The sequence below is a fragment of the Tupaia chinensis genome, unplaced genomic scaffold (genome assembly GCF_000334495.1).
Source record: "Tupaia chinensis unplaced genomic scaffold, TupChi_1.0 Scaffold000423_1, whole genome shotgun sequence".
NCBI lineage: Eukaryota > Metazoa > Chordata > Mammalia > Scandentia > Tupaiidae > Tupaia > Tupaia belangeri.
The window spans coordinates 23,970-50,785 of NW_006159928.1; the positions used below are offsets into that span (position 1 = coordinate 23,970).

At 36.5% G+C, this 26,816-nt stretch overlaps 1 protein-coding gene across 6 annotated transcripts in view; it reads right to left on the bottom strand.

Moving 5' to 3' along the window:
- Positions 1–1,514: 1,514 nt before the first annotated feature.
- ZC3H11D (zinc finger CCCH-type containing 11D) overlaps positions 1,515–26,816 on the bottom strand; it is a 43,679-nt gene continuing 18,377 nt past the window's right edge. For 2 of the 6 annotated variants that reach the window (XM_027774321.1, XM_027774319.1), the window contains exons 4-13: positions 22,767–22,925; positions 21,423–21,548; positions 21,228–21,341; positions 18,746–18,853; positions 11,541–11,648; positions 9,564–9,677; positions 8,039–8,143; positions 7,580–7,783; positions 5,727–5,819; positions 1,515–1,796 (exon numbers count right to left, since the gene is read on the bottom strand). In XM_027774321.1, the coding sequence (XP_027630122.1) occupies positions 1,771–1,796; positions 5,727–5,819; positions 7,580–7,783; positions 8,039–8,143; positions 9,564–9,677; positions 11,541–11,648; positions 18,746–18,853; positions 21,228–21,341; positions 21,423–21,548; positions 22,767–22,925 (1,157 nt within the window). In that variant the 3' untranslated portion in view covers positions 1,515–1,770. The remainder of the gene's footprint in view (positions 1,797–5,726; positions 5,820–7,579; positions 7,784–8,038; positions 8,144–9,563; positions 9,678–11,540; positions 11,649–18,745; positions 18,854–21,227; positions 21,342–21,422; positions 21,549–22,766; positions 22,926–26,816) is intronic. The other 4 variants (XM_027774316.1, XM_027774320.1, XM_027774317.1 and 1 more) reach the window with 4 other exon arrangements.

A 26,816-nucleotide genomic window follows, 5' to 3' on the forward strand; every position in this document is an offset into this window, starting at 1 on the left:
AGAGTATTAACTGACTGTGGGAATGAGACAATGACTGAGAAACAAGATTCCTGCAAATCACACAGAATGAGAAAGGGGATTCCCTGCACTGGAGAACCGGCAGTACGTCCAAGCAGTTGTTAACCAGGTCGTTCCATGAGGATAGACTTACGGCCCCATGTTTTTGAAACTGGATGCACAGAACACCACTAGAACCTAGTAATTAGGGTTAACTACTCCACAAGTTGGAATCATATCTTACATTTTAAAATAAAACATTTCTAAGAACACTGATTCCTAATCCACTCAATAAATATTGAGACTAGCAGTAACCGTAAAATGGATGCAAACGTAAGTACAGTGTCCCAAAATCTTAGTAAAGTTCTAAGCTTTAATAAATTCGGAAACCTAAATGCTACAGACTTGCAAAAACATCATTTTAAAAGTTTATTTATATTGCTTTCATACTTGTTTTGAAGATTGAAAATGAAACTTTTAAGTTTTTGCTTTTATAATTTGCATTTTTATCAGTTTTGAAAGAGCACAATGCACTTCCTGCATCTTATTTCAGCATCTGTATTTTATCATCTTTGACTATGATTAATTTTGATTGAAATTTTTGGATTTAATAAAAATTTATTATCCCAGATATATGATTTTAAACAAGTACAAATAAAATGGAAATAAGTTTTCAAATTATTTCTCTTTTACATTTGTAAGCATTTCTACATCTGAAGTTACTAAACCATTAAAACATCATTAAGATTTTTGGGGGGACATTATTTTATTAATTTACTTTTTTTCCTTAAACATGCCCTTTACTCCAAAATAATCATATACTTTTTATTTTCATGATAGGCAAAAGTTTGTTTTTCAGTTTAAAGGTAGCGCAACTCAGCAGATAGATTTTTGAGGTCTCCAGTTAAAAGACACTGTTCAGGGCCAGCTGTTGGCATGGTGATTAATGCAGCTGAATTTCACAAGACCAGCTGAGTAGTTCGAGTCCTGGACCCAGAAATTTGAAAAATACACCAGGTATGTGTACATGTATGCTCAAAATCCTGAAAGGAGAAATGGAGGAGAAGTGATTGTGGTTTCACTGTCCCCATGGGGAGTACTTTCTTACTTTCTTCCTCTGTCTCTTTGACTCCCTGGCTAGCACACACGCCTTCTAGCAAATTTAAAAAAAAAAAAAAACTGTTCAGCAACTGCCCTACATAATAAACCAATCTTCGTCTCTACCGCACATCAAAGTATATTTCTATTGGAATTCCTTTAATGTATTCAACGCCAAACTGTAACCCTAAGGGACATCATTCAATTTGTTTATACTTTATCTATTAGTATTGCTAAGAACCCAGCTTAAAATATAGGTGAAGAAAAAAAAAGACAAAATGAGGTTTCTCAAAAAAAGTATTGCAAACAAGTATCAGAAAAGCATAATTTTACTCCTCAATGTGTGCAACCTAACTTGGTTTACAATTAAAGAAGGATCTTAATTGTCAAACTTTTAACTTTTATTAAATGTTTGTGGTAAAGCATCAAATGAATTCCAGACCTCTATAAATACACAGGCAGCTGTTTGTAATTTGCATTTTTATCGGTTTGAAAGAGCACAATGTACTTCCTGCATCTTATTTCAGAATTTGCATTTTATCATCTTTGGCTATCCAGTATATAGTATGGAGAACTTGAATATCTCATTCTTTGAATTTTCATTTTTGATTGTAAATCAGATGATGTCCGGCACTTTTCTCTTTTCTCATTTTTCTCTTCTCTCAACCTCCAGTTTTACTTGCTCCCATTTCTTCTTGGCTCTAATAACAAAACACATGCACAAAAATTTAATTATTTCTTTTCAGCCTCCCTTTGGAGAACTACTAGATCATATTTTTTGGCTAATTACTTGCCCTAAATCTAAAGACCGAACAAATATTAATTTTATTGCTTTAATTCATCAATTTTCAAAGTGCTAGTCAGACTAGTTCCATGTCTTTCCTACACCTACTGATTGTTGCATTTGGATGGAGGGGTTGCAAAGAATGGCAATAATAAGATTAGGCTGCACTATGGGGTACCCAGAATGAACATCAAGAACCTTCCATCCTATAGGGATGAGTACCTCTCTTCACAGTAGTTACATCCCTATCAGAAGGACACCTGGCCTCAAGGAAAGGTGGCAAGGAGAGTAACATCTCTAGTTCCTTCAGCCTCTCCCCCTCCACAGACACCCTGTACCCACAAACATTCACAATTTCCTCTCCTATTGCCTCAGTCTCATAGCATCCAACATTTTCCCCAAGGGCTCTTCAAGCTCATTTACACTTCTGTGCCCTCTGCTGCCAGACCTTGGAGGAACAGACTAATGGCAGCTTGTGTTTTCTGCCTCCTTCCCTCCAGCCTGCCATCTGTCCACTGGGAAATGCCGAAACTGCTGCTTTGTGCCCTAGCAGAAATGTGGGGGGAGAAGAAATACAAGCCAGTCTTTCTCTTCCATTCTGGCAATGACAGTAATTGAAAGAGGTAAGAGTATCAGGGTTACAAATTTCCCATTCACAAGCGAATATGAAAGTGTACTTTATTTTATTATAAAATCTGTTTAATTTCTTGACCCTAAATCCTTTCCTGTTGTAGAAATTGTGTCTAGTCACATACATTCTGCTCATTTCAGTCACAGTACTGTCATCATTTGGTCACATTTGGATTTGAAAGTCTTTCTCAGCATTTTCTCTTTACCCTACACCTCCCTGTGGTTGTCCTAATTTCTGGAGTAGGGACAGGGGAGAATTTTGCTGCTGTGTGACAGTTGGGAAAAGAAAATATTTCAACAGTCTTGACTTGTCTTGGTCATGTGCTGGGCATTTATTGCCCTTGAATGGTGGCCCAGATATCCTAGCCTAAGGTTTTTCAAACTTTAATATGCCCCTAACCACCTGAGATGTTAAATACAGATTCTGATTCAGCAAGTCTGAGATGGAGCCTCCGCATTTCTAACAAGCTCACCGATGATGTCCTTGCAACTGGGTCCTCAGATCATGCTTAAATTAACAAGGGTGTGACCAGTAGATGCTGGCTTGGTTTCTGCTTGGCTTCCAGCACAGGCAATCTGTTAAGATTACAGCTAAATAATCCCCCTCCTCTTCTGTCCCAGTAGCACTCAAGAGCCGATGCCTCTTTCTGATGCTTATCCTTCAGTCCCAGCCAGAAGACCTTGTGAAGGCTTACTGGTCCTCTTGTCCAAAAATTCTCTCCCACTTGAGGTTCAACAGGAATGTTGATGTCCTCCTCTGAAACCTGGCGCTTGGAATCTCAAGGAGCTATCTTCAGCCCTCTCACGGTTAGACGTGACTTTCCCTCTCTCTAACCCAGATGACATTGAAAATCCTCTCCGCAGCTTTTCTCCCTAAACTGCATCTGGGAAATGAATTGTGGCCATACATGGATGCATGGGTCCTGTGCCATATGGGTATGGCACTTGTATTGCATTTAGGAGTGACTCTTCCTTCCCCTGATTTTTCTATGACTCATATTAAACTATCTGGGAGAGGAGAAATCTACCAGAATGTAGCAGTCTCTTCTCGTCCATAGAAAACACTGTTCTAAGACCCCAATGGATACTTGAAATTGCAGACGGAACTAAACTCGATTAATGTTAATTGGAACATGTTCCCATTCATATCTTCCACCCACAAAATTAATGTCTTTTCCATCCCATCAAGCACGGTGGAGGTAACATTTGTCATTTAAGGTGAGACAGCAAAACTAACATGGGTTTCTTTTTCTTTCTACACAATTTGCCAACAGTTCTTGCCATGGATCTTAGCAACCATACTTTTCCCCCCTCATTAAGAACTTTCTCATTTTCACTTAAAGGAAGCACTTTACAGCTTCTCTTTGGTATATATAAATTGCTGACATCACTACTCTTGTACTTTGGGGCCATTTTAAGTAAAATCAGGGTTCCTTGAACATAAACCATGCAATGAAATAGTCCATCTCATAGGCCAGTTGGTTACGAGGTGACTAAGGCAGGAGTATGTATTACATGGATAAAGTAAGACAAAGACATGTTTCAGGCCCAAGCCAAACGGAGAAAGATGGTGTGAGATTTTATCATGCTGCTCAGAATAGCATGCAATTTAAAACTTATAAAGTTTTTGTTTCTGGAATTTTCCATTTAATATGTTCGGGTGTGGTTGATCATGAGGGAACCAAAACCACAGAAGTGAAACTGCAGGAAGGTGGGAGCCCTGTAGAAGGGCAGTCACTGGGACAGGAGATTGGGTAGGGAGCATATCCTTTAATACCCCAAATATCATCCTGCCCCTAAGAAACTGCTGGAGAAAGAGCTTTAAGTCAACAATTTCTAGTTTTATCCAGGACTTTCATCAACCCTTCACCTCTTTCCCTCCAAATTAAATGCAATCACATGTGAAAATTCAAACAAAGTTAGGGAAAAAATATAATCAGTTAAATAGCACTACTGCAGAGTTCTTATGCAGTACAACATGATTTGGGGAAATGATGAGGGAAAAAGAGGAAAGCAGTTATTTTTACTATCCATCAGTCTGTATACTGAGTCTTGGTTACAGTCAGAGGTTTCCAGAAATCCTGCTTTAGATGATATCAGCTGTCAATTTTGAAAAGGAGAAGGTTTTTGATCTAGACATATTCCAGTTCATTCTGAGTTGTTCTAGTATAAGAGATCACAGATTTTAAAGATTGTTCTGAGGGAACAGCAGACGGGGTAGTGGTTACATTGCTGGGCTCCTACATAACTGACTAACTTTTGAGGTCCTTACCGGTGGCTTGAAAATCAAGCTGGGTGTGTGTGCGTGTGTGTCCAAAATCTTAGGAGGAAAATGGAGGAGAAGGGATTCTGGTGTGGACATCTGGGGGCAGAGGGAAGGGGGCATGGATTTTTCACTTTCCCTCTCATAGTCTATCTATCTCTCTTTTCAGCAAGTGCAAGTACCCCAATGTCTCTCTCTCTCTTCCCTCCTCTCTCTGGCAAGCACACATGCCCCAAGGCAATGCCTCTAAAAAAAGATTACTCTGAAACTTTGTGCTACTAATTTAGGTAGAAATGCCCTATCCAGAACTTTTTATGAAAGGTTCTGTTGTCTATGAAGTAACTAAAATTATTTTATCCTATATGGTTTTCCAAGATTTCTTGGCTAGCTCAGGATAGACATCAAAATTTTTAGCAAAGGAACTTGAGGTCAGAATTACTCTAAATCTCAATCTGAAGAGGTTCCTAGGATCCTCATACCCTTCTATAGAACAGATAACAAAGGGGAGATAGATTGCAGTCACGCAAAACCTCCTGGGCTAGAAATTTCATCTTGGCTGTCCTGTCAGCCTGTACCAGCCAATATTTCTCTATGGTGATAGCAAGGCTTTAAGACTGTGTTTGTGTCAAATACGGTTGTAAATGTTTGCACTGCAAATAAGGCGTTTTAATGTATTACATAATTGCTACAATTACTATGCTTGTTGCAGAGAATAGAACTAGATCAAAAGGATTTCTGGGAACATAAAAAATAGGCAAAAAAGGAACATAATAGAACATAGTAAAATGAAATTACTAGTAGACAAAGTTATCTGTTAAACCCCAAGTAACTAATTATATATATATACTTTCAAAATTTTCTTTTATGTTTCCTAAAATGTGTTCCTTGAACTGAAAAAAATTGTCATTCACTTTCAGAATTTTATGACACATTGCAACTCTAGAAAATATTTACCTGTATATATCTTTTCAGTTTTAGAATATGTTTTTGAGAAAGGAATTCTTTTTCGCCAGGCTGAACCATTATATGATGTTGGCATGTATTTGTCTGAGAAAAAAAAAAGACAGAATTAATATTTTATAACATTAAAATCATATTCCAAGGGTGTTTCAAAGTTATAAACATCTCAGGGGTGAAGCTATTCCCTACATCATTCATTTTACCACTTCAAAGCTCAGGCATCAGAATTCAAGTAAGTTTACTAAGACCACTTAAGTTATCAGAGAACGTGGTTATAGATCTCTCAATTGGCTGCTCAGTTCCTCAAATAAAGTTCTCTCCCATGAGGCTAAGCTCTAGGTGAGTATGCTATCTGGATATAATCAAAATATTTCACTGCCTTGATCTTCCATTATTTTCATACAACTCTGCTAATGATTGTAGAGCTAAATACAAAACAAAACAAAAGAACTGATGAGGGGTGACCCAAATCCTGTTTCTTTCTGTGAAGTGACTTTTATGTTCACAATGATCACTCTGCAATAGTGACCTCACTGTCCCAAGAAACCAAAGCATTTCTATAATGATCTGATCCTTAAATATTTATTTTTTTGTCTGACGGCTTTACATTTCAACTAGTAACTAACAATATTATATTTATATTTCCAGGAATGACTAGGCAACTGTGGTTCTCAAAATATGAGCTATAGCGATACTAAGAATTTGCCTTTTGATCCTGTGTTGACATTTGCGCTCATTGCGCAAAAGCAATGGGAAGTATGACTGCTGGCACTTTCACACAAACCTGGAGATCAACAATAAACTGTTCTAATATTCATTGCATTCATCACAGCCATCCACTGACAGTAAAATGATAATAATCAATAATGGTATAATAATAAATAAAATGAAAAGCCTGTTTGACTAAAGAATATCCTTTTTTACATATACACATCCACATTCCATTCAGCTGGATCATCAGAAAAGTTGTGACACATTTTTACATAGAGAAACATAGAAAAAATATATCATGACTTTTCCAATGACCCAGTATTCTAAAATACATAGAAAAATAAGTTAAATAAAGCTCGCTTTTATTCAAATTATAAAATAGAGAATCTAAGAAAGGCATGGAATCTTTACTTATGTTTCCAAAAGTATATAGCACACAGAACTCCGCTAACTAGACTATGCACATGAAAAATACTAACATGAAATCATAGAGAGTTAAGGGGTATTTTGTAGAGACACCTAAAACCCAACTCCAAAAGAGCATAACTTCATCTGAGACAGGAAGAGAGATTTGATTCCTTTCTCCCCTATGGCCTTGTACTTTCTGACATATACTGTGACTTTGCTTCTTACATGATAAGATGATTTAAAAGCAATCTGTGCATGGTGGGAGAGACAAGAGGTTGCCAAAAATATTGCAGTTAACCCCCCAACTAACCCTTTCAGAAAGTAATCATGAAGGCCCAGAGAAAAGCCAAGGCACTGGCCTGACAGTGATAATTGAACAATGCAGTTAGTGGAACAAGAAAATGTCAACCATTTCAAAACAATCCTCCAGAGTGAAATAAAGCTGTCTAGGGGGAACAAAGTGCAGTGCCCTGAGATAAAACTCTAGGGAGGTACAATGTCAAGTCATCTGCACCTAACCCGAGTTGTCTTCCACGTCCTTTAAATCATGTGCACGCCTGCACACAGATGAGATCCTCTCACTAGGTTTTAGGAGGTGGTGGTGGCAAAGGCCTGGGAAAAGGAGAACGGTGTGTAGCAGGGGACATTAACCAGACCGTGAAGAAATTCCTTGGGAACACAAACCGTAGACCCATAGGCCAGTGAACCATACCATTGAAGAGCCCCACCTGGGCACAGGTTGAGTTTGGGTTCCTTGTTAACCTCGACCTTGTTGTAGGACCCATTGGTGGGCCTGCTGCGGTGAGGAGCATTCAGTGAGACAGTCCTGATAGAATCTCTCTGAACATGGATATAGGATGCATTCTCAGCGTTTCGGTTTTTATTATTGCGATGGTAACTCATTTTATTTTTTGGATTTGGGACCTGTACTGCTGTAAAAGGAAAATGGGAGGGAGTAAAGAATAAAATATGCTGGTTCCACATCCATACAAAATACATTACACTTGAAATATTTGATATCACAATGGGAGACAATGAAGGCTGAAGTACTAAGTTTAGGGTAGTTGGTTGACAACTAAAATAACATTTATGTTGTATAAATACTGTTACTCGAGAAAAAAAAAAACTTACGTTTAATTTCTTCTCAAATTACAGTTTTAAAATGTCAAATACACAGACATTTTTACCTCTCCGCATTCCTGGACCAGAAAAGTTCTTTGGTTCATCACAAATCCATTTTCTTTTTTTCACACCCTTAAAATGAGGCTTCCTCACCGGCTGGATGTTATTCACTTGAAGAAGATACAAATTTTTACAGTTTTTTTTAAAAAGATGCTTTCATCAGAAAATTACTGTAGTTGATAATTATATACCTGTGCATTCACATGTCAAGCAAGAGAAAAAAAGGTACTACCCTAAAACTTTATAGAACAAAGGATGATTTTTTTTAAATGACAAGAAATATCTATCTTGGAAATAGATTGATGAGAACACCTTCAATAAGCAGCTTTCCTCAAAGAAAAATGCTTTTCTTAAAAGAACATAAAATTGTATTATAAATATAATTATAAATTTGATTATAATGCTATTATTAGGTAGTTTTAGAATTGTTACTTTCAACCTAAGTCTTTTTGTAATTTTTCAGTCAAAACATGGCCTTAAAAAGTAGAATTTGTGTAAAATGCTTTAGTGAATTTTACCTTGTTCTTTTAAAGTCTTAGGGAGTGGGGTGTACAGATAGTTTTGTCAAAAGAATGAACAATCATAATTTCTAAGTGCTAATATAATTCATTTTACTTATTTGCAAATTTTTACATCAAAACTTTTACATGCATTCATAATTTCCCAGGAACTTCTAAGGTATATTTCTCCAGATAATCTTAAAACAATTTGGTAGAGAGGGGCTTTCTGTTACTTTTCTGTGTAGGGCTCCTGAATATTCCTAAGTGACTACTGCCCAGAGAAAATGAACATTAAGTGCACTGTGTAGATCTCATTAGCTCTCCACAGAGGACTAATAAATCTGTCTTTGCCCTGGCTCTCAACCTCCGCTTAAGCTTTTGAGCTCTTTGTGAAGCTCTGTATCACTGTCTCCTTTTCGAGCATCGAGTCCCACCTCCGATCCTCAGACTCCCAGTCCCAGGTTTTGAAAAACATATTTTTAACAAGAGCCACTGAACCTAGCTTCTTGGGGGCAAGCCATCATAGTTCTCATCAGTGCTTAGCTGAGATCCAAGAATATTAAAAGGGCTCAGAATATTAATATTAATATTAAAAATGGGACAGAAGGAAGGAGGGTGGGAAGCAGGGAGATTCACAAGTATTAATTATATCAAAACAAGTACCTCAGAGTACTGAAAGCCAGGTAAAAGCCAATCAAAAAAACAATACAAAATACAATAAAATCTGACAATGTATTCACTACGGGTGCAAAAAGTTTTAAATGTTATACTAGTGAATCTCCTGAGAAGAAACTGGTATTAATGTTAATATCTAAATTAAACTAGTGGGAAAGCATATAATTTGCTAGGGCCTACATCACAATTTATTGTCAGAGTTAGTGGAGGAATATTGTCTCTTTAATTCTCAGCCCTGAATAGTTTTCAAGCCATTCTTTTTTCTTCCTTTTTCAAAATTATGTCTCAAATAAGCAAACAAGTCCATGACAGGACAAATATATCAAAGGTCAAAAAGTAATAGTTAATGTCTCACTTGAAGAGGCGTCCTCTCTGCACTTCATACTGATATTCTCAGTAGCATTTAACACATGCGTTGTAGGTATTAGTCGGGTAGTTAGGGAACGCTTTGGATGAATACTGCCATTATCTTTTAAAGCAAATTAAAATAAAATGTCAACTTTAGTAAAAGAAGCAATTCAATTGGCATTGCACTTTTCAAACATTACACAACGGGCACACCTCTCTAAATAATATTAAAATTAATATGTCTATTCATTTTAGACATCATCATTAAAATCCCCTAGTTGCTGAAATTATCCACAAATATTGTCAGTAACAAGACTGAAAAGTCGGGACCAGCAGTTAGCAAAATTACTATGTCACTGGACTCCCATGTAGTCGACCACGGTACGAGTCCCGGACCTGGTGGCTTAAATTCACGCTGGGTGCGTGTGTGTGCGTGCCCAAGATCCCAAAAGGAGAATGGAGGAGAAGGGATTGTGGCGTAGCCATCCCTCCTGGGAGGTGATTTCTCGCTTTCTGTCTCTCTGTCTCTCTCTGTTTCTCTGATGAGCACACATGCCCTATAGCAAAAACCTCTCCAAAAAAAATAATAAACTGAAAAGTCTAGAACTATAATTATTAATTATCTTCAATATGTGAACGACACAATTAGAGTAATATTTTAATATCTCCAAATGAAAGTATTATACGGTTATCAATTTTACATCGAATGGGCTCATTTAAATCAGGTTCCAAAAATATTTTAAACGTGACCTATTTCATTTGTTCTGTGCTTTGGAGTAGGATTTTTCATTAGAGCTCTCCACAATAATGGATAATATTTTAAATCAGTGCCATCTGATAATGGTAGCCACAAGTCACGTGTGGCTATTGAGCACTTTGGATGTGGTGTCAGAAAAAAATGATTTTTTTAATTATATTTTACTAATTTACTTGAATTTAAACAGTTACACATGACTGGTGGCAATTATATTAGTATAGCTTAAAGAGTTTCCTTGAGAAATTAGGAAACACAGGTCCGAGTGAGAAAGAGATTTACATGCAACTTTGCATAAAAATAATTTGATTATAAACACTTTTCCTATGTTTGAGAATATTTAATGATGGAAAAAAGACAGTAGATGAAATAGGTATATGTGTTGACAGGCAGTAGGGGAAGGCTTTTGCTTATAGAACAGCTTTTTTGGTTTTGTTCTTTTTAAAATTTGCAGGAAGTTATGTGACCTCATAAGAGAGAGAGAGCAAGAGGAGAAAGCACCATTCATGGGACACAGTTATGCCATGATTCCTTCTCCTTCTCCTCTCTCTCTCCTCCTTTCGATATTTTGGACATGTAAACTCATCTGGCAAGTTTTTCAAGTGGCTGGGTCCAGGACTTGAGCCAGGAGGTTGACCAGGTGGGATTCATCCACCTTAATCACTTCCACAAGCTAGACCTAGCTAACTTTAAATCTGTGACAGGGAGGGATGCCCAGCAGAATAACCACCTTGCGAATTCTAGGACAGTAAGGGCAGCTTAGAAGCTATAGAAGATCTATCTTTTTAAATCCCTCGATTATTCACAGATGACATAGTTGGCAGTAATAATAAAATAAGGATTCAAATGAGGTTGATACTTTTTACATTGTTCAGTGTTTTCCAACACAATCCAGTCATATTAACATTATAAGTTGGAAAAAGAAACTGGACAGGACTTGGTGTTACCATTTAAGAGAGTCAATAACATTAAAGCTAACAAGACTCCAAGAAATCATGTAGTCTAACAGGCTAGTTTTGCAGAGAAGGAAATTAATGCTGAAGACAATACAGTCTCAAGGTCAGCTAGGGACAGAGTTCGTACCAGAACCTTCAGATTCTCGACTCTTATTCAATGTATTTTTTTATTTATTACCTTCTCTTTTATATTGGTTCCTACAGCAACCAAGCTTGGCATTTTACTTACCTCTCCAAATTCCAAATCGATGAAAATTATAAAATGATTCATTACCTTTAGTATTTGAACATTTTGACATGGTGATTTCTTTTTCTTCAGTCAAAACTTCATTTTCATCTACTCCCAGAAATATTATCCTCTGTGGAACATAACAGTCACCCCCTACAATAAAACCTTACTGTTAGTGGCAACAATGGCAGAAAGTGGTACAAAATCACTTTTCTTTCTTCTTTTTTTTTTTCCTTGCCATAGGGCACATGCACTCATCAAAAAGAAACAAAAAGAAGAAAAGTGAGACATCACCTCACCCTGAGGGGGAATTACTATACTGCAATCCCTTCTTCATTGTGCTTCTGGGATATGGGGCATGCACATACATGTGCTGAATGTGATTTTTTAAATCACTAGGTCCAGGGCTCAAAATATGGCTGACTCGGGAACCAGCAGTTAGCGTAATGGCTATGTCGCTGGACTCCCACGTAGTCGACCGCGGTTCATGTCCCGGACCCGGTGGCTTAAAACTCACGCCGGGCGCGTGTGCGTGCGTGCCCAAGATCCTGAGAGGAGAATGGAGGAGAAGGGATTGTGGTGTGACCATCCCCCCTGGGGGGTGATTTCTCGCTTTCTGTCTCTATGTCTCTCTCTGTCTGTCTGGCGAGCGCATGCACCCTACAGTGAAAATCTCTCCAAAAAAAAAAAAAAAAAAATGGCTGACTCCATGTGGGAGTCTCTCCAAACCACTTTTCAATACAAAATATCTTCTACAATATTCCTTTTGTCAACTTTTGTTTAAACACTTTTCAGTAATACCATTCCCATTTCTGTAGATTTCATACATGCTTATATTAATGTATGTATGTTAATATATGTATATGAATACTTAATATGTAAACCTACATGTAGATAACTGCAAAAAAGTCACATATTCAACAAAATTAACTTTCCTTTAACTTTGAACTCTTTAGTTCTGCCCTTTAGAGATATTCAGAGTAAATGTAATTTATCTTACATAAAACATCTTCAGATATAAGAAAACAGTTTTCATGTTCCATAAAGACTTCTGTTTTCAAGGATAAAGACCTATACTCCTTTAAATATTATTTATATATAAAATTTCCATATTCTTCTCTATATGAGTTACCTTTCCTAACATGAAGTATTTCTTTCAAATAACTTTCTTTATAAATGATACTCAAAAGTAGACTAACCTGTGGAGAAATCAGTGGAATGTGTATAATAACACTTGACATTTATGGAGCACTTTTCTATGTGTCAACTCTTTTACTGAATACTTTCAATGACTTATGACATTTAATTATCTTTCTATAATACTCCTATTAATTCAATGTGAAGTTTACCTTAGCCATTTGATAGTAGAAACTTACTACTGAATCATTAGGAAACATTTTACCCAACAAAAAACACTTTTTTTTCCCTTCACAAACTACATCATGACAGGATTTTCTCAGCTTGGAGAAAAACCACCATTAATATCTTACACCTAAATTACGACTTCATGTTTACCATTGTTTGAGTTTACCTTGCTTGATTTGGCTCATTATTCTACTGTATAATAGTATATTAACTTCCAGTCATCTGAAAATTATACATTCACCCAGTTATTCAAAACATTTAAACGTATGATCATTTCACAATTATTTACTCACTTCACATTATGTACCATTCTACCACGGAGTTTTATCTATAGTAATTAATTATTGGATTGTTGGAAAAAATCATAAAGTATTTTTCTATGCAAAAATGCATCATGACTTTTCCAATGACCCAGTAAATACTGTTTCTGGCATCCAGAAGCTTACACAATACCAATGATTAAAAAAAAAAAAAAAGTCAAAAAGACTTTTGATTTTGTTATGACCAAATGGCTTACATCAGCCAAACTTTCTTGCCAAGAACAACTGTAAAATTCCAAAACAAACTGACTAGAAAACAACCCAAAGCAATGTTGAAAACAATGGAGGTGCACAAATTGAATTCTTCCACATCCACACTGGCTTTACTCAGACTGAGTAAAACTCCACCCTCACCACAGCGTTCTCCATGAAAGTATTTCTTTTTTGTTTTCTTCCATACATCAATCACATTATTATTTGTCTTACAAAGTGGATATTTCAAAAGGTGAACATTACTCCCTAGTACAGTTGATAAAACTACAAAATACCTTCAACAGATAATACCACACCTCTTTGTGCCATTAATGCTTTGCCTCCCTGTCCCTCCTGCAAATGTCCTTCCTCAGACCCTCCTCTTTCACACACACTATATCTGGTATTTACATCTATATACTGTGTTTCTATATCCTTTAGTCAATTAGTTTCAGTCATAGAGTGAGGACACTCGGTATATATTAAGTGGGTACATACAATGCCTCTCCTTCATAGCCTGGCTTGCTTCACTCAGCAGTAAGTCTTCCATATTCATCCACTTCCTGTCAAAAGCCAGGGTTTTGTTGGGTTTTTATAATGGCTGAATAGTATACCATTGAGTATATGTGCCACCGTTTTTCTATCCATTCATCTGTTTGTGGGCATTTGGGTTGTTTCCATGACTTAGCAATTGTGAATGATGTCGCAATAAACATCAAAGTGCAAGCACTTTTCTGATGAAGTGTTCTTCTGTTTTGGGGCAGATACCAAGGAGTGGGATTGCTGGATCATATGGTAGCTCTATTTGTAGATTTTTGAGGAATGTCCAAATTATTCCCCACAGTGGCTGGATCATATAGTAGTTCTGTTTTTAGATTTTTGAGGAATCTCCAAATTGTTCTCCACAGTGGTTGGACCAATTTACATCCCACCAGCAGTGTAAGAGAGTTCCCCTTTCGCCACACCCCCACCAGCACTTATCGTTTTTTGTTTTTTTAATCTTAGTCAATCTGACTGGGGTTAGGTGGTATCTTATTGTTGTTTTGATCTGCATTTCTCTTACAATAACTTATCCTGCAGAAAAATATATGCCAAGCTGAAAGTGACTAAGCAAGAAAGAGTCCATAGATTGAAGCTATCTATGCAGCTTGAACCTGAGGTAGAAATCTGAAGGAAGGAGAAATGACAATGAAGTTCCCCTGAAATATGCATACAGCTCCCTTTAAGTTATTCTTAACTCCCACACACTTCAGTACAGAGTGGGATCCTAGGAAACCAGCCACAGCAGCATTAGGAAGGCAACAGAACTGGTTAGAGCTTTCAGTAGCAGCTCACTGCTTGGAAGACAAAAGTTGGAGTTTAAGCCTCACCAGGGTAAAGGTCTTGCTAAATATCTCTGACTCTCATTAATAACCAAGAAAGGCAATATTTTTGGAGTAAGAGCTTTGACCGCAGAATGAGTATACCTTCAAAGAAAGAGCAAATAAGACATCACTTACTGTACCTTCCCTAATGTAGTCTAACAGTCAACCCTTGCAGAATCAAGGTGGTCTGGTGATGATAGCCTAGTTGTATGCCAAGAGAAAAGCAAGAACAGTTTCTCTGTGGGAAAATAACGTCATTTATATGCAATCGCATTTTATCTGTAATGTCCAACATCTAATAAAAAAATCAGAAGATATACTAAAAAACAGAAGAATTCATCACAACCTAGAGAATAACTTAAAACAGTCTTTTAAACAGCAATGGAGAAACAAAACAATAAATATGACTAATGTCAAAGTAGAGGACAGATGGACAATGTAAGTAGGAAATCCACAAATGGGTCAAATTGAGATTAAGAATTTACCACATAGATTTAAAAGAAGAAAGGAAAAAAGACTAGTGAACAAAATAGCAGATTAGCAGAAAGTATCCAGAATTATTTGGAATTATCCAGAACAATCAATAATAAAAAGACTATTTTAATTTTATTTTGAAGTTTATTTCTTTCTTCCATGAGAAAGAGACAAAGATAGGCAACTCCAACCCAGTCTTCATGCTGTGATCCATATCCAGTCTCGGCCAGCCCAGATCATGGACACACAAGCATTATGCATGCTCAGGGAGGTCCCCGGGTTATGAACCCCAAATCTCTCCCATTCGGGTCTAGTTGCATTACCACTATACCACCACATGGCCCCAGAAAAGGATCATTTGCAATGGGCTAGAGATTTAAAAACTCCATTGACAAAACAGAAAGAGCCAGCTATATGATGCAGCAGTAACATGCTGTTCAGAATAAGCAGGGTTCTACATGGTGACCATGGTTCAAATCCCCAGCCTGGTCAGTCTGGAACATGCCAAACATGCACACAAGTGCACAAGTTATGAAATGTTGGAGGACTGGAAAGGGATCGTGACATGACCAGATCCTGGGGCGGGTATGTCTCTCTCTCTCCCTCTCTCTCTCTCTCCTCTCTCCTCTCTCTCTCTCTCTCAGGTGTACATACTCTGTCATGGGTAAAGAAAGTCAAAATAGCCATTAAGTATATAAAATGATTCTCAATATTACTAGTTATCAGGAGAATACAAATTAAAATGACAATGCAATATTACCAACCACCGACCAGAATGTCTAAAACCCACCAGAATGGCTATAATTAAGAAAACTGAAAATCTTAAGTATCAATAAAAAATACAGAACCAAAAAAATGAGTGCATATGCTCTTTAGAAGATATGAACTAGAATATTACATAATAGCCCCAAACTGAGAATAATATCCATCAAAGCTCAATATCAATATTCATGATGTTTTTAAGGTTTTTCACAGAGAGAGGTAAAAAATTTGAATCACTGAACCCACACATTTCTAGCTGAGTTTCAACAGGCCAATATGCTCCACATTCTTGCTTCAGTTTTCGTAGAGATATGATCAGAGGATGAAGACAGGGAAGAGCAGCATGTCATTGTGTAAGAAGCTCAGGCCCTGGGCCAGGTAGTAGGGGTTTGAATCCCACTTCTGACATTCCCCAGTGAAGCAACTGCAGGAGAGTGAATTAACACTTCTGAATTTAGTTTTCTCTTTTGAAAAACAAATAGAATATACCATAATGAATAATTTTTAGTATTTTAGATTAAATCTATGTGTGATATGTTTGCGTGCATGTGTGTGAGTACATAAATTCTAAAAGCAGTGTTTTACTATTTGCTAATTCTGTGGTCATGTCAACTTTGCAGTATATATATGCATGTGACATGTGTAGAGGTGTATATATGCATAAAAACACATATATAGTATATGCTTTTATGGTATGTGTTTATATGCATTTTATATAGTTATATATCTATTTATCCATTTATATGTGTATGTGTAGGTGTGTGTACATATTTATATGATTACACTGCAATGTAAAAAAGCTACTGCTACAGTTAACATGGATCAGTCTCATAGAAATAGTGTCACATAAAAGAATACAAACAAAGAGTTTGAAGTGTACGTTTCCACTTGTATAAATGTCAAGAAATGCAAAATCAACCTATAGTAATAGAGATCAGAGTAGTAATCATTACTGGGACAAGACTGTTGACCTGGAGAGGAGGAACTTTCCACAGTACCATAAATAGGTTTTTATTTACGCATTTGCAAGTAACAATTCATTAAGCTCTTCTGCATATCTCTATACTTTGTTAAACTCAATGTTTAAAAAATATTAAAATAATAAGTCTAAAGACAATGCCTTCTGTGTTTTCTTTAGGTTGAATATTGACTCATTAGTTATAATTTTTTATTGTCTTCTTTTCAAAGGTATCTTATCAATACACAGGTATAAATATATTTTTCTCTCAGGCACATATACCCAGGATGTTCTTCTCTCTAAAAAAAACTACAAAAATTAACAAACCTGACTGCCAAAAACCCAGTATCTCAGAAGATGAAAAATTTGGGACCAACAATTAGCATAATGGCTTTGTCGCTGGACTCCCATGTAGTTGACCACAGTTCAAATCCCGGACCTGGCAGCTTAAACTCACACCGGGCGCGTGTGCGTGTGTGCCCAAGATCTCAAGAGGAGAATGGAGGAGAAGGGATTATGGCATGGCCATTCCCCCTGGGGTGTGATTTCTCACTTTCTGTCTCTCTGTCTCTCTCTTTCTGGTGAGCACATGCACCCTATAGCAAAAGCCTCTCCAAAAAGGGAAAAAAATTAAAAAAAAAGAAGATGAAAAATTTTAACATTCTCTTGGTATGCTTGTTAAACTAGCTGATTACTCTAACAAATTACTAGACAAAGCATAATGATACTCTCAAATTTTCTGTTTCCACAAAGTAGAAAATATACTACTATGGTCATAGCAGGAAGGAAAGTTTATTTTTGACATGAAAGCATCAGTTCATTGTGGCAAAAAGCAGACATTAACTAAAAAGGGCTATTCTTTAATAATATCTCACCAAAACATATAATTAATATTGATCCATTAAGTGGACCCGGTTTTGTTCTCTGCTAGGTTGTACAGACAAGGTAAATGTCACAGGGAGAAAATGCCAATTTTTTAATTTATTACTTAAACTCTTTGCTTCAAGAAAACCGGACAGTGACTGCTAGTCTAAAACTGCAAAGAATAGGAGAGAGGGAGGGAAAGAATAATTACTCTGGCACCAGAAAAAAAAAATAGTATATAGAATAAAATGGTTTAAAATGGATGAAGCAGGGACTTTAGAAAACACCAATGTGCCTTAGACATATTGATATTTATTAATACCTGCTCTCAACCACCTTCCCATTCCTCACACATTCTTCCCAAGCCAGCCACACCCTTTTACCTCCTGGAAAGTCTCTAAATTAAAAAAAAAAAAAAAAGCCTAGAAGTTTCTATTAAGGATTTTTCAAAATGTTACCCTAAAAAGCAGTTCCAAAAGATTTAAACTAAAATATGCAATTAAGATATGATGTCTTGGCACAAAAATACATATAGTTGAATACAGCTCCCTTAAAGTAGGCTTACTCAAACAATATATTAAATGCCTCCGACGTTTATAGTATTACAATAGTATATTATATTGCATATGTTTGATACATGACTTTATTATAACCTGGACTTGAGCCTACACATACTCATAAACACACACACACACACACACACACACACACACACACACAGATTTTTTATTTAAAAATGGAATTTATGTCTTACACACTGAGCATAATTTCCCACGGGCATTTGGTAGAGTTATTAGCCTACAAATGCATCAGATTTTATAATGTACCTCCAATCTTCTGCATTTAACATGAAATAGACAAAAAAATGAAACAAAATTAGTTATGAGAAAGTTAAGACACATTTATTATATGATGATATTTTCAGAATTATCCAGGAATAAATTAACTCACCTCCATTTTCAAAAGCAGCAATGTCAGTCCTTGGTTTCCTATCTGATGTTTTTACCTCACCTTTCTTTTCAGATAGGTTCAGTTTTGTTGGAACTGTAAGACCATCCCCTAAGGATGTGAAGGAAAGAAAAATTTAGCCCAAGAATTATTTGATGCTTAAATAAGATGCTTATGATTGAATTCATGATGAAAATAAAAAGGTTAAAAGTTAATGCAAGTATTGTTTACACAGTGATAGGGTGAAAAATATAGCAGTTTTAAACAAATTCTATGGGCCAGCCCCACAACCTAGGGGTTAGGCTTAGCTGGAAACCGCATGGCAGACTACAGTTCCAGTCCCATGACAATGGCTTCAAAAATACTCTGGGTTCATGTGGTGGGTGTCCAAAATCCCAACAGAATGGAGAAATGGAGGAGAAAAGATTGCTGAGTGACCATGCTCCACTGTGGGGCGGAGGGCGCTTTCTTCCTCTTCTTGTCTGTCCTTGCAGAGGCACACTCCCTCTGGCAATTTAAAAAACAAAACCTAAAGCAACTCAGAATTGTCAACAAAGCAGCAAGTTTGTTCTTCTAGTTGAATTATTTATCAAATGGCCACTTTGAAAATTTAGGCAATCTAACAGTATTTTGTGAACAAAATAGGCTTATTTGATGAAGTTTTCACATAATATTTTGTAATGTTTCTTTTTTTTTAATCCATTTACTGTGAACAACTGAGTAAAACATACAGACTGTATGTTTAGAACAAAATATTAATCATACCGCAAAAATTAACAATTCTTTTGTCTTTCCTTACACATCTCTGGATAAATTCCTTTTAAAATAAACTGTTGAAAGCAAAATAAAAAAGGGGCTAGAAGGTGACGTGGTGGTGAACCTTCACCATATGGATCCCACATGGCCAACTATGTGAATTGAGTCCAGAGACTTGAAAGTCACGCCAGGCATGTGTACCTGCATGTCCAAAATCCTGAGAGAAGAACAGAAGAAAAAGGCTTGTAGCATGGCCACGCTCCCATGGGTGGTAGTGGAGGGTTTCCCCATTTTCTCTCTCTCTGTTTCTCTCTGGGTGAGTGTATGTACCCTATAGCAAAAACCTAAAAAATAAAACAACAACAACAACAACAACAAAAAACAGAATAAAAGAACAACTTAATGTAATAATGCACGATTTTGAATTGTATCTTAGATCAGGGGGAAACATTTTGCTATAAAGAAAATTAATGGTGAAATTTGTGTGCAAAAAAGACTATATTATAATTATATTGTATCCATTGTAATTTCCTCATTTTGTTACTTTTCCATAGTTATGTAAGAGCAAAAGGGTATCGTGTTTGCAATTTCCATTCAAACAGTTCAGGAAATAATAGCAATGTGTATATTTAGAGAGTGAGTGAGTGAAAATTCAAATGATATATAATGCTAACCTTTGGGGGGAAATTTGAGTGAAGACTACACAGAAATTAAAATGATTTAAAACTAAAAACTTTTTAATAACATGATACAAAGTAACAGCGCACACAATTGTCTTTATAATGTGCCATTTTTAATATTCATTGCTAACTTGTTTTCTTTGTGTGTTGTGTTTTCTTGTCTGAGGACAAGCCTGCAATCTGTCTTTTCTAGTAAGACTTCCTGACTGTTCATCCCCTAATGGTGTGTTGCTGCCACCTACTGTCATGTTTAAATAATTCTTCACATTGGGTTTATAAAGACAGGCAATTTAAATAAATACTCTGTTCTACTGTATCCCATACTCATCTTGATCCTTGGAGATTTCAACCTATCCCCAGTCTCTCCTGCTGCAGAATGTGTTTATAAGCTCATGCTAGGGTCAAGAAAGCTTTCAAACTCATGTCATCCATAGGTTTTCCTGGAGTTCCCGGTTTTATATCAGAATATAACCCTCTTCTTATCTTGTATCGGAGGGCAAAAAGTTCACCAACAGAAAAATCAGATTCAGTGAAAGCCAGGTTCTATAAAACACAGAGCTTGGATCTGTCCCCCCACATCACTTCTGAAATTGCCCAGTACACAGAAGACATTCATTCAGTGAAAAAAATACCTTTGTTCTGCCACTCACATCACTCTGTGAACTCTCTTTTGTCTTTCTTGGATTAGGTTATCTGATCAATTCAGAAGGAAAAACCTAAACGTATTTCACAGAAGGATTTGTCTCACAGGCAAACAAAATGGCAAAAGCAAATTATTTACAGGATTACTACAGGGACAGTGTTGTGTTCACCATGCATTCCTAAAGTCTATTCAATCTGTAGCTCCTCTAGGAGAACACAATTACATTAACAGAAGCTTTTCATATGAAATAGGGGTCATCCAATATGAACACCACCTTCTCTCCCTGAATTCTGATGTATTATTTATCATTTAACTCTATTCTAGTGTACATTGTATTCAATAATGCATAGTCTATCACACCGCATCTCTGATACATCACTTTGAACGCTGCCTCTTCTTTCCTTACCTTCTTGCAATTCACTGCCATTTTCCAAAGGCTTTTCTAACTCTTTTTCCACTGTAGAAACTATGCTTTTTGATGATGAAATATCTGGAGGAGTATGAAATCTGTAGTATTCACCTAATCTCCCATAAGAAAAGTAATGGTTAGCATATTTGTCACAACAAGTGTTAGAAAATCCACAAATGTTAGATTTCTTACCAGATTTATAACACATCTCCTTTATTGCTCTTTTTTCTTCAATTTCTTCAGGAGTCTTTGTCCATAAACTAGAAGCATCTATAGGACATATTGTTTTTAAATTAAATTGTCCCAAAGCCAAATAATCTGAAAATTTATAAATCAGAAAGAAAAATCCCAAATATTGTTCTCAAGATTGGATTACTCTATTATTTTTAACGATTAAAATAAAAAAAAAATTCACATACTGGTACATGTTTCTAATTGCTACAACATTTTAACTTTCAGGAATAATCAGTCCAGAGAAAAGAAATGACTACTGATACATCATGTGTCATGAAATGAGAAGCTGCAGGTACAGACTCATATGTTGAAATGATGTTTGGCTATTTTGAGGATGCAGACAAAAGAGACATGGAGCTGAGGCAGAAAAATAATAATAATAATAATAATAATAATAATAATAATAATAATAATAATAATAATAATAATAATAATAATAATAATAATAATAATAATAATAATAATAATAATAATAATAATAATAATAATAATAATAATAATAATAATAATAAAGAGTTCCATGTATTCCCAAGCATGGAAACCACAGTCTCTTGGAGTGACATGTCCCAGAGAAAAGACAGTGAGAGCTTGTTTTTCTGCCGAGGATGCAGACAAAAGAGACATGGAGCTGAGGCAGAAAAATAATAATAATAATAATAATAATAATAATAATAATAATAATAATAAAGAGTTCCATGTATTCCCAAGCATGGAAACCACAGTCTCTTGGAGTGACATGTCCCAGAGAAAAGACAGTGAGAGCTTGTTTTTCTGCATGTTTATCTTGCATATATTCGGTTACTGGCACCAGTCCGTTGGATGATATGGGAGGAAATGAGGAGACTAATATGCAGAAGACCTGGGTCCAAGCCTTACCATACTCTTGCATGGATTACTTTAATGCAGATGGCAGTGTTTTAGAAATTATAAACTATATAGATATCTGTGACTTCAGAAATTAAATGTGAGACAGAGAGATGACTACTGACATATAGATCAATGGACATACGTGTACAACAATGTTTAAGAAACAGCTTTTGTGTATGAGAGAGCATTAGTAGCATATAAGCACCTGCACATATTTAAACATGAGATATCCCAGACACCATTCAACAAAAACCTTCCAATCCAAATGATCATAAGCATACATACACTAGAACAAACTTAAATGGGGATTCCAAGTTAATAATTATGAATAACAATGGATTTAAATTTTTCTCACCAAAAAACCCCCACAAATGTGTAGAAAATATGGTGAAGTTTGTGAATATGCATTGTAAATTTGAGAAAATATTTGCTTACCATTTTGTTCATCTTCTTCCTCCTCTTCATCTTCAAAATTAGTTTTTAAAACCAGAGGGTGGTGAATGGGTCGTGATATATTTTCCTGAGGTTTCAAAGGTTCCTGACTCTGGATTGGAGGTGGAATTCCTTCCTGACTTTCTTTTTGAGGTGTTATATCTACAGAGAAAAGCCAACATTTGAATTTGTTCAAAATACATCTCATGATGAGTATATCCAATGACCGACCACACTCCTAATTAAATGCCTATTTTGTTAAAAGGTGTCTCTTTTTTCCTTATTTTTGGAAAGGTAACTAAACCAACGGACAATAAATATCAACATTTTACCTGCAAGGCATGAAAAATATGTTAGTTCATAGACCTTAGGTAGCAATTATAAACATGACTTGATATATCATGACTTTGGTACAAATACAAAGTGATCACAAACATTACTGTATCCTAATGTTAGGTATGTGAGGTGAGATAAGTAACTTTATTAATCCACATTGCAACAATTAACAAAGCCAAAATAATATAAGGGAAGTCTTAAAATAGCAGAGTATATTCTATGTCCCAGAGAGGAAACGATCCATTGGTTCTTGTTTTCTGTGACTAGGGGAGTGACTACTTGAAAGTGAGAATGGTACTTTCAGATTTGTCTACTGGTCAAACTCTAGGTAACACTTAAACATTTTGTAAACTGCAAAACTTATCTGCAAATAATCTAAACACAACCCTCCCCCCAAAAAATGAGCGAGAACATGAATCTTCTATCATTACTAATCCAATGTCTAGTTCTCTAAATCCACAATTACCAAATTTGGCTAATTGTGAGACTCACCTAAAGAAATTATTCCAAATATTTTTTGAGTTTCTGTTCTTTATGTTTCTTATTTAGCAGGCTTAGATTAAAGGCCTGGAAATCGGATACTATTTTTAAAATGTCCCAAGTAATTATGAAGTTATCCAAGTTTGGAAACCACTGACCTAAATCAGTGAACTGAGATACCAGGTCACAGGCAGCCTTTCCCTGTGTGAGCCATCCTAGTAGTGTACAAGAAGTCCGTCCCATGCCAGATCCTCAACTTCCACACGCGTGTTTTCCCTAAATTGGGACATTTGTTGGAGAAGAGGCCAGAGGTCACAATAGCCTTTTCTCTACTTTACAAAATAAAGGCCTACACTTCATTCGTGCCAAAATTTACTGTAGTACATTTTCCTAAAAAAAATTGTTTTTATTAATTAAATATCATTAACCCAAATCATTTCCATTATTTTGATTTATACACATTTCTACCAGAAGAAAATCACAATGTGGTAGACAGAATAGTGACCCCCTCAAAGATCAGTGTCTTAATCTCCAGAACCGTGCTTACGCTAGGATATGTTGGAAGGAGGATTTAAGGTTAGGGATGAAATTAAATCTGCTAATCAGCTATCTTTACAATTGACAGATTATTCTGGATTATGCAGTTGGGACCAGGTAATCAAAGAGTCTATAAAAGTGGAAGAGATTGACTAGCCAGTGGTGTGGTGCTTAAGGCGGCTAGATCCTGCATAGTCAACTGTGTTGTTTGAATTCTGGACATGGTGACTTGAAACACACACCAAGCATGTGTGCATGTATGCCCAAAATCCCAAGAAGAGAATGGAGGAGAAGGGATTGCAATGTGGCCATGCCCCCTGGGAGGGTTTCTTTTACACTTTCCCTCCCTTTGTCATTCTCCCTCTGTCTCTCTCTGGTGAATGCACATGCACTGTAGCAAAAAAAAAAAAAAAAAAAAAAAAAAAAAAAAAAAAAGAGAGGACACGGGATTGGTAAGGTGGCTATGTCACTGGACTCCCATGTAGTTGACTGTGGTTTGAGTCCTGGACCCAGTGGCTTAAACTCACGCTGGGTATTTGTGCTTATGTGCCCAAGATCCCGAGTGGAGAATGGAGGAGAAGGGATTGTGATGTGGCCATCCCCCCTGGGGGGTGATTTCTTGCTTTCTATCTCTCTGTCTCTGTCTTTCTGGCGAGCGCACGTGCCCTATAGAAAAATCTCTCCAAAAAAAGAAGGGAAAAAAGGGGAGAGAGACACAGAAAAAGAAAGCCAGTAAAAGGGATGTGACTATAGAATCAAGGTCAGATGATGCCATGTCACAAGAACTCAACTGTCCATTGCTGACTTCCCGAAGATGGCGGAAGGGGGACATGAACCAAGAAATACAGCTGGCATCAAGAAATTAACACAAGCGAATGCTCTCCCAGAGCTCCCGCAGGAATGTGGTCCTGCCAATAATTCCAATACTTTCATTTTAATCTAGAAAGATCTGTGTCAAATTGTAACCTATAAAGCTACAAAATATTAATTTGAGTTGTCGAACCCTTTTGTTTTGTGGTCGTTTGTTACAACAGTAACAGAGAACTAATGCACATAGTGTTACAAAAGGTATCACTGGGGTCCACTTAGAATATTTTGAATTCTGGGACCAGCAGATGGCAAGATGGTTATGTCACTGGACTGCCACAAAGCCGACCACAGAGCTGTCCCAGACAGGCAGCTTAAAACACACTGGTCACATGTACATGCCGAAAATTCTGAGAAGAGAATGGAAGAGAAAGGATTGCAGTATGGCCATACCCCCTGGGGGTGTGTGATTTTTGTATATGTCTTTCTGTCTTTGTCTCTCCAATGAGCACATGTAGCTTATAGCAAAAATCTCTCTTAAAAAAATAAATGAAATAGGGAACCAGCAGTTAGCATAATGGCTATGTCACTGGACTCCCACGTAGTTGACTGTGGTTCGCGTCCCGGACCCGGTGGCTTAAAACTCACGCTGGGCGCGTGTGTGTGCATGCCCAAGATCCCAAGAGGAGAATGGAGGAGAAGGGATTGCGGTGTGGCCATCCCCCCTGGGGGGTGATTTCTTGCTTTCTGTCTCTCTGTCTCTCTCTGTCTGTCTGGCGAGCGCACACGCCCTATAGTGAAAATCTCTCCAAAAAAAAAATGAAAGAAAGAAAACAAAAAATAGTTTGTGTACATATGTACCTAGCAGTGAAATAGCTAGGTATGTACGCAGCAGTGAAGTAACTAGTATGTACCTAGCAGTGAAATAGCTAGGATACATAGTCATCATTACTTTTAACCGTCTGAGGAGCTACCACTGTTTTCTGAAGTAGCTGAACCATTTTACATTCCCACCTGCAACATACAAAAATTCAAATTTCTCCACATCCTTATCTGTACTTGTTACAATATTTCTCATAAAAATAATTTTATCAGGGCCAGGTTACATTGCTGAACTCCCATGTAGTCAACCACAGTTTGAGTCCCTGACCCAGTGGCTTAAAACTCATGCCAGGTATGTATGTGTGTGTGTGTGTGTGTGTGTGTCCAAAATCCTGAGAGGAGAATGGAGCAGGAGGGATTGTAGCATGACCATCACCCCAGGGGTGATTTTTCACTTTCTGTCTCTTATCTCTCTGGTGAGTGCACATGCCCTACAGCAAAAATCTCTCTAACATAATAATTTCATCAACTCATCCTAATGGATGTTAAATGATCTCATTTGGTTTTGATTTATATTCCTTTAATGGTTAATGGTGATCATCTTTTCATGTGCTTATTGGTCAGTGTATATCTTCTCCAAGAAATATTATTTAGATCCTTTGACCAGTCTGTAATGGAGGAGTTTTTTATACTATTCTAGGTACAATATTACATATTCTAGGTACAATCCTTTATCATAAATAGGATTTGCAAATATTGTCTCCCATCTTCTGGGGTGTTGTTTCACTTTCATGATATTATTGGAAACAGAAGTTTTTCATTTTAAAATCCAATCCATGTTTTCTTTGGTTGCTGGTATTTTTGGTATCATATATCTAAGAAAGCTTCGTATAACCTAAGTTTTCTTTATAGAGTTTTATAGTATTAGCTCTTCCATTTCATCGTTTGATACATTTTCAGTTAATTTTTTTTATATAATGTGAGGAAGATGCATACCTTAATCACTTTGTATGTGGCTTTCCAATTGTGGCAGGATTATTTTTTTGTTTTGTTTTGTTTTGTTTTGTTTTG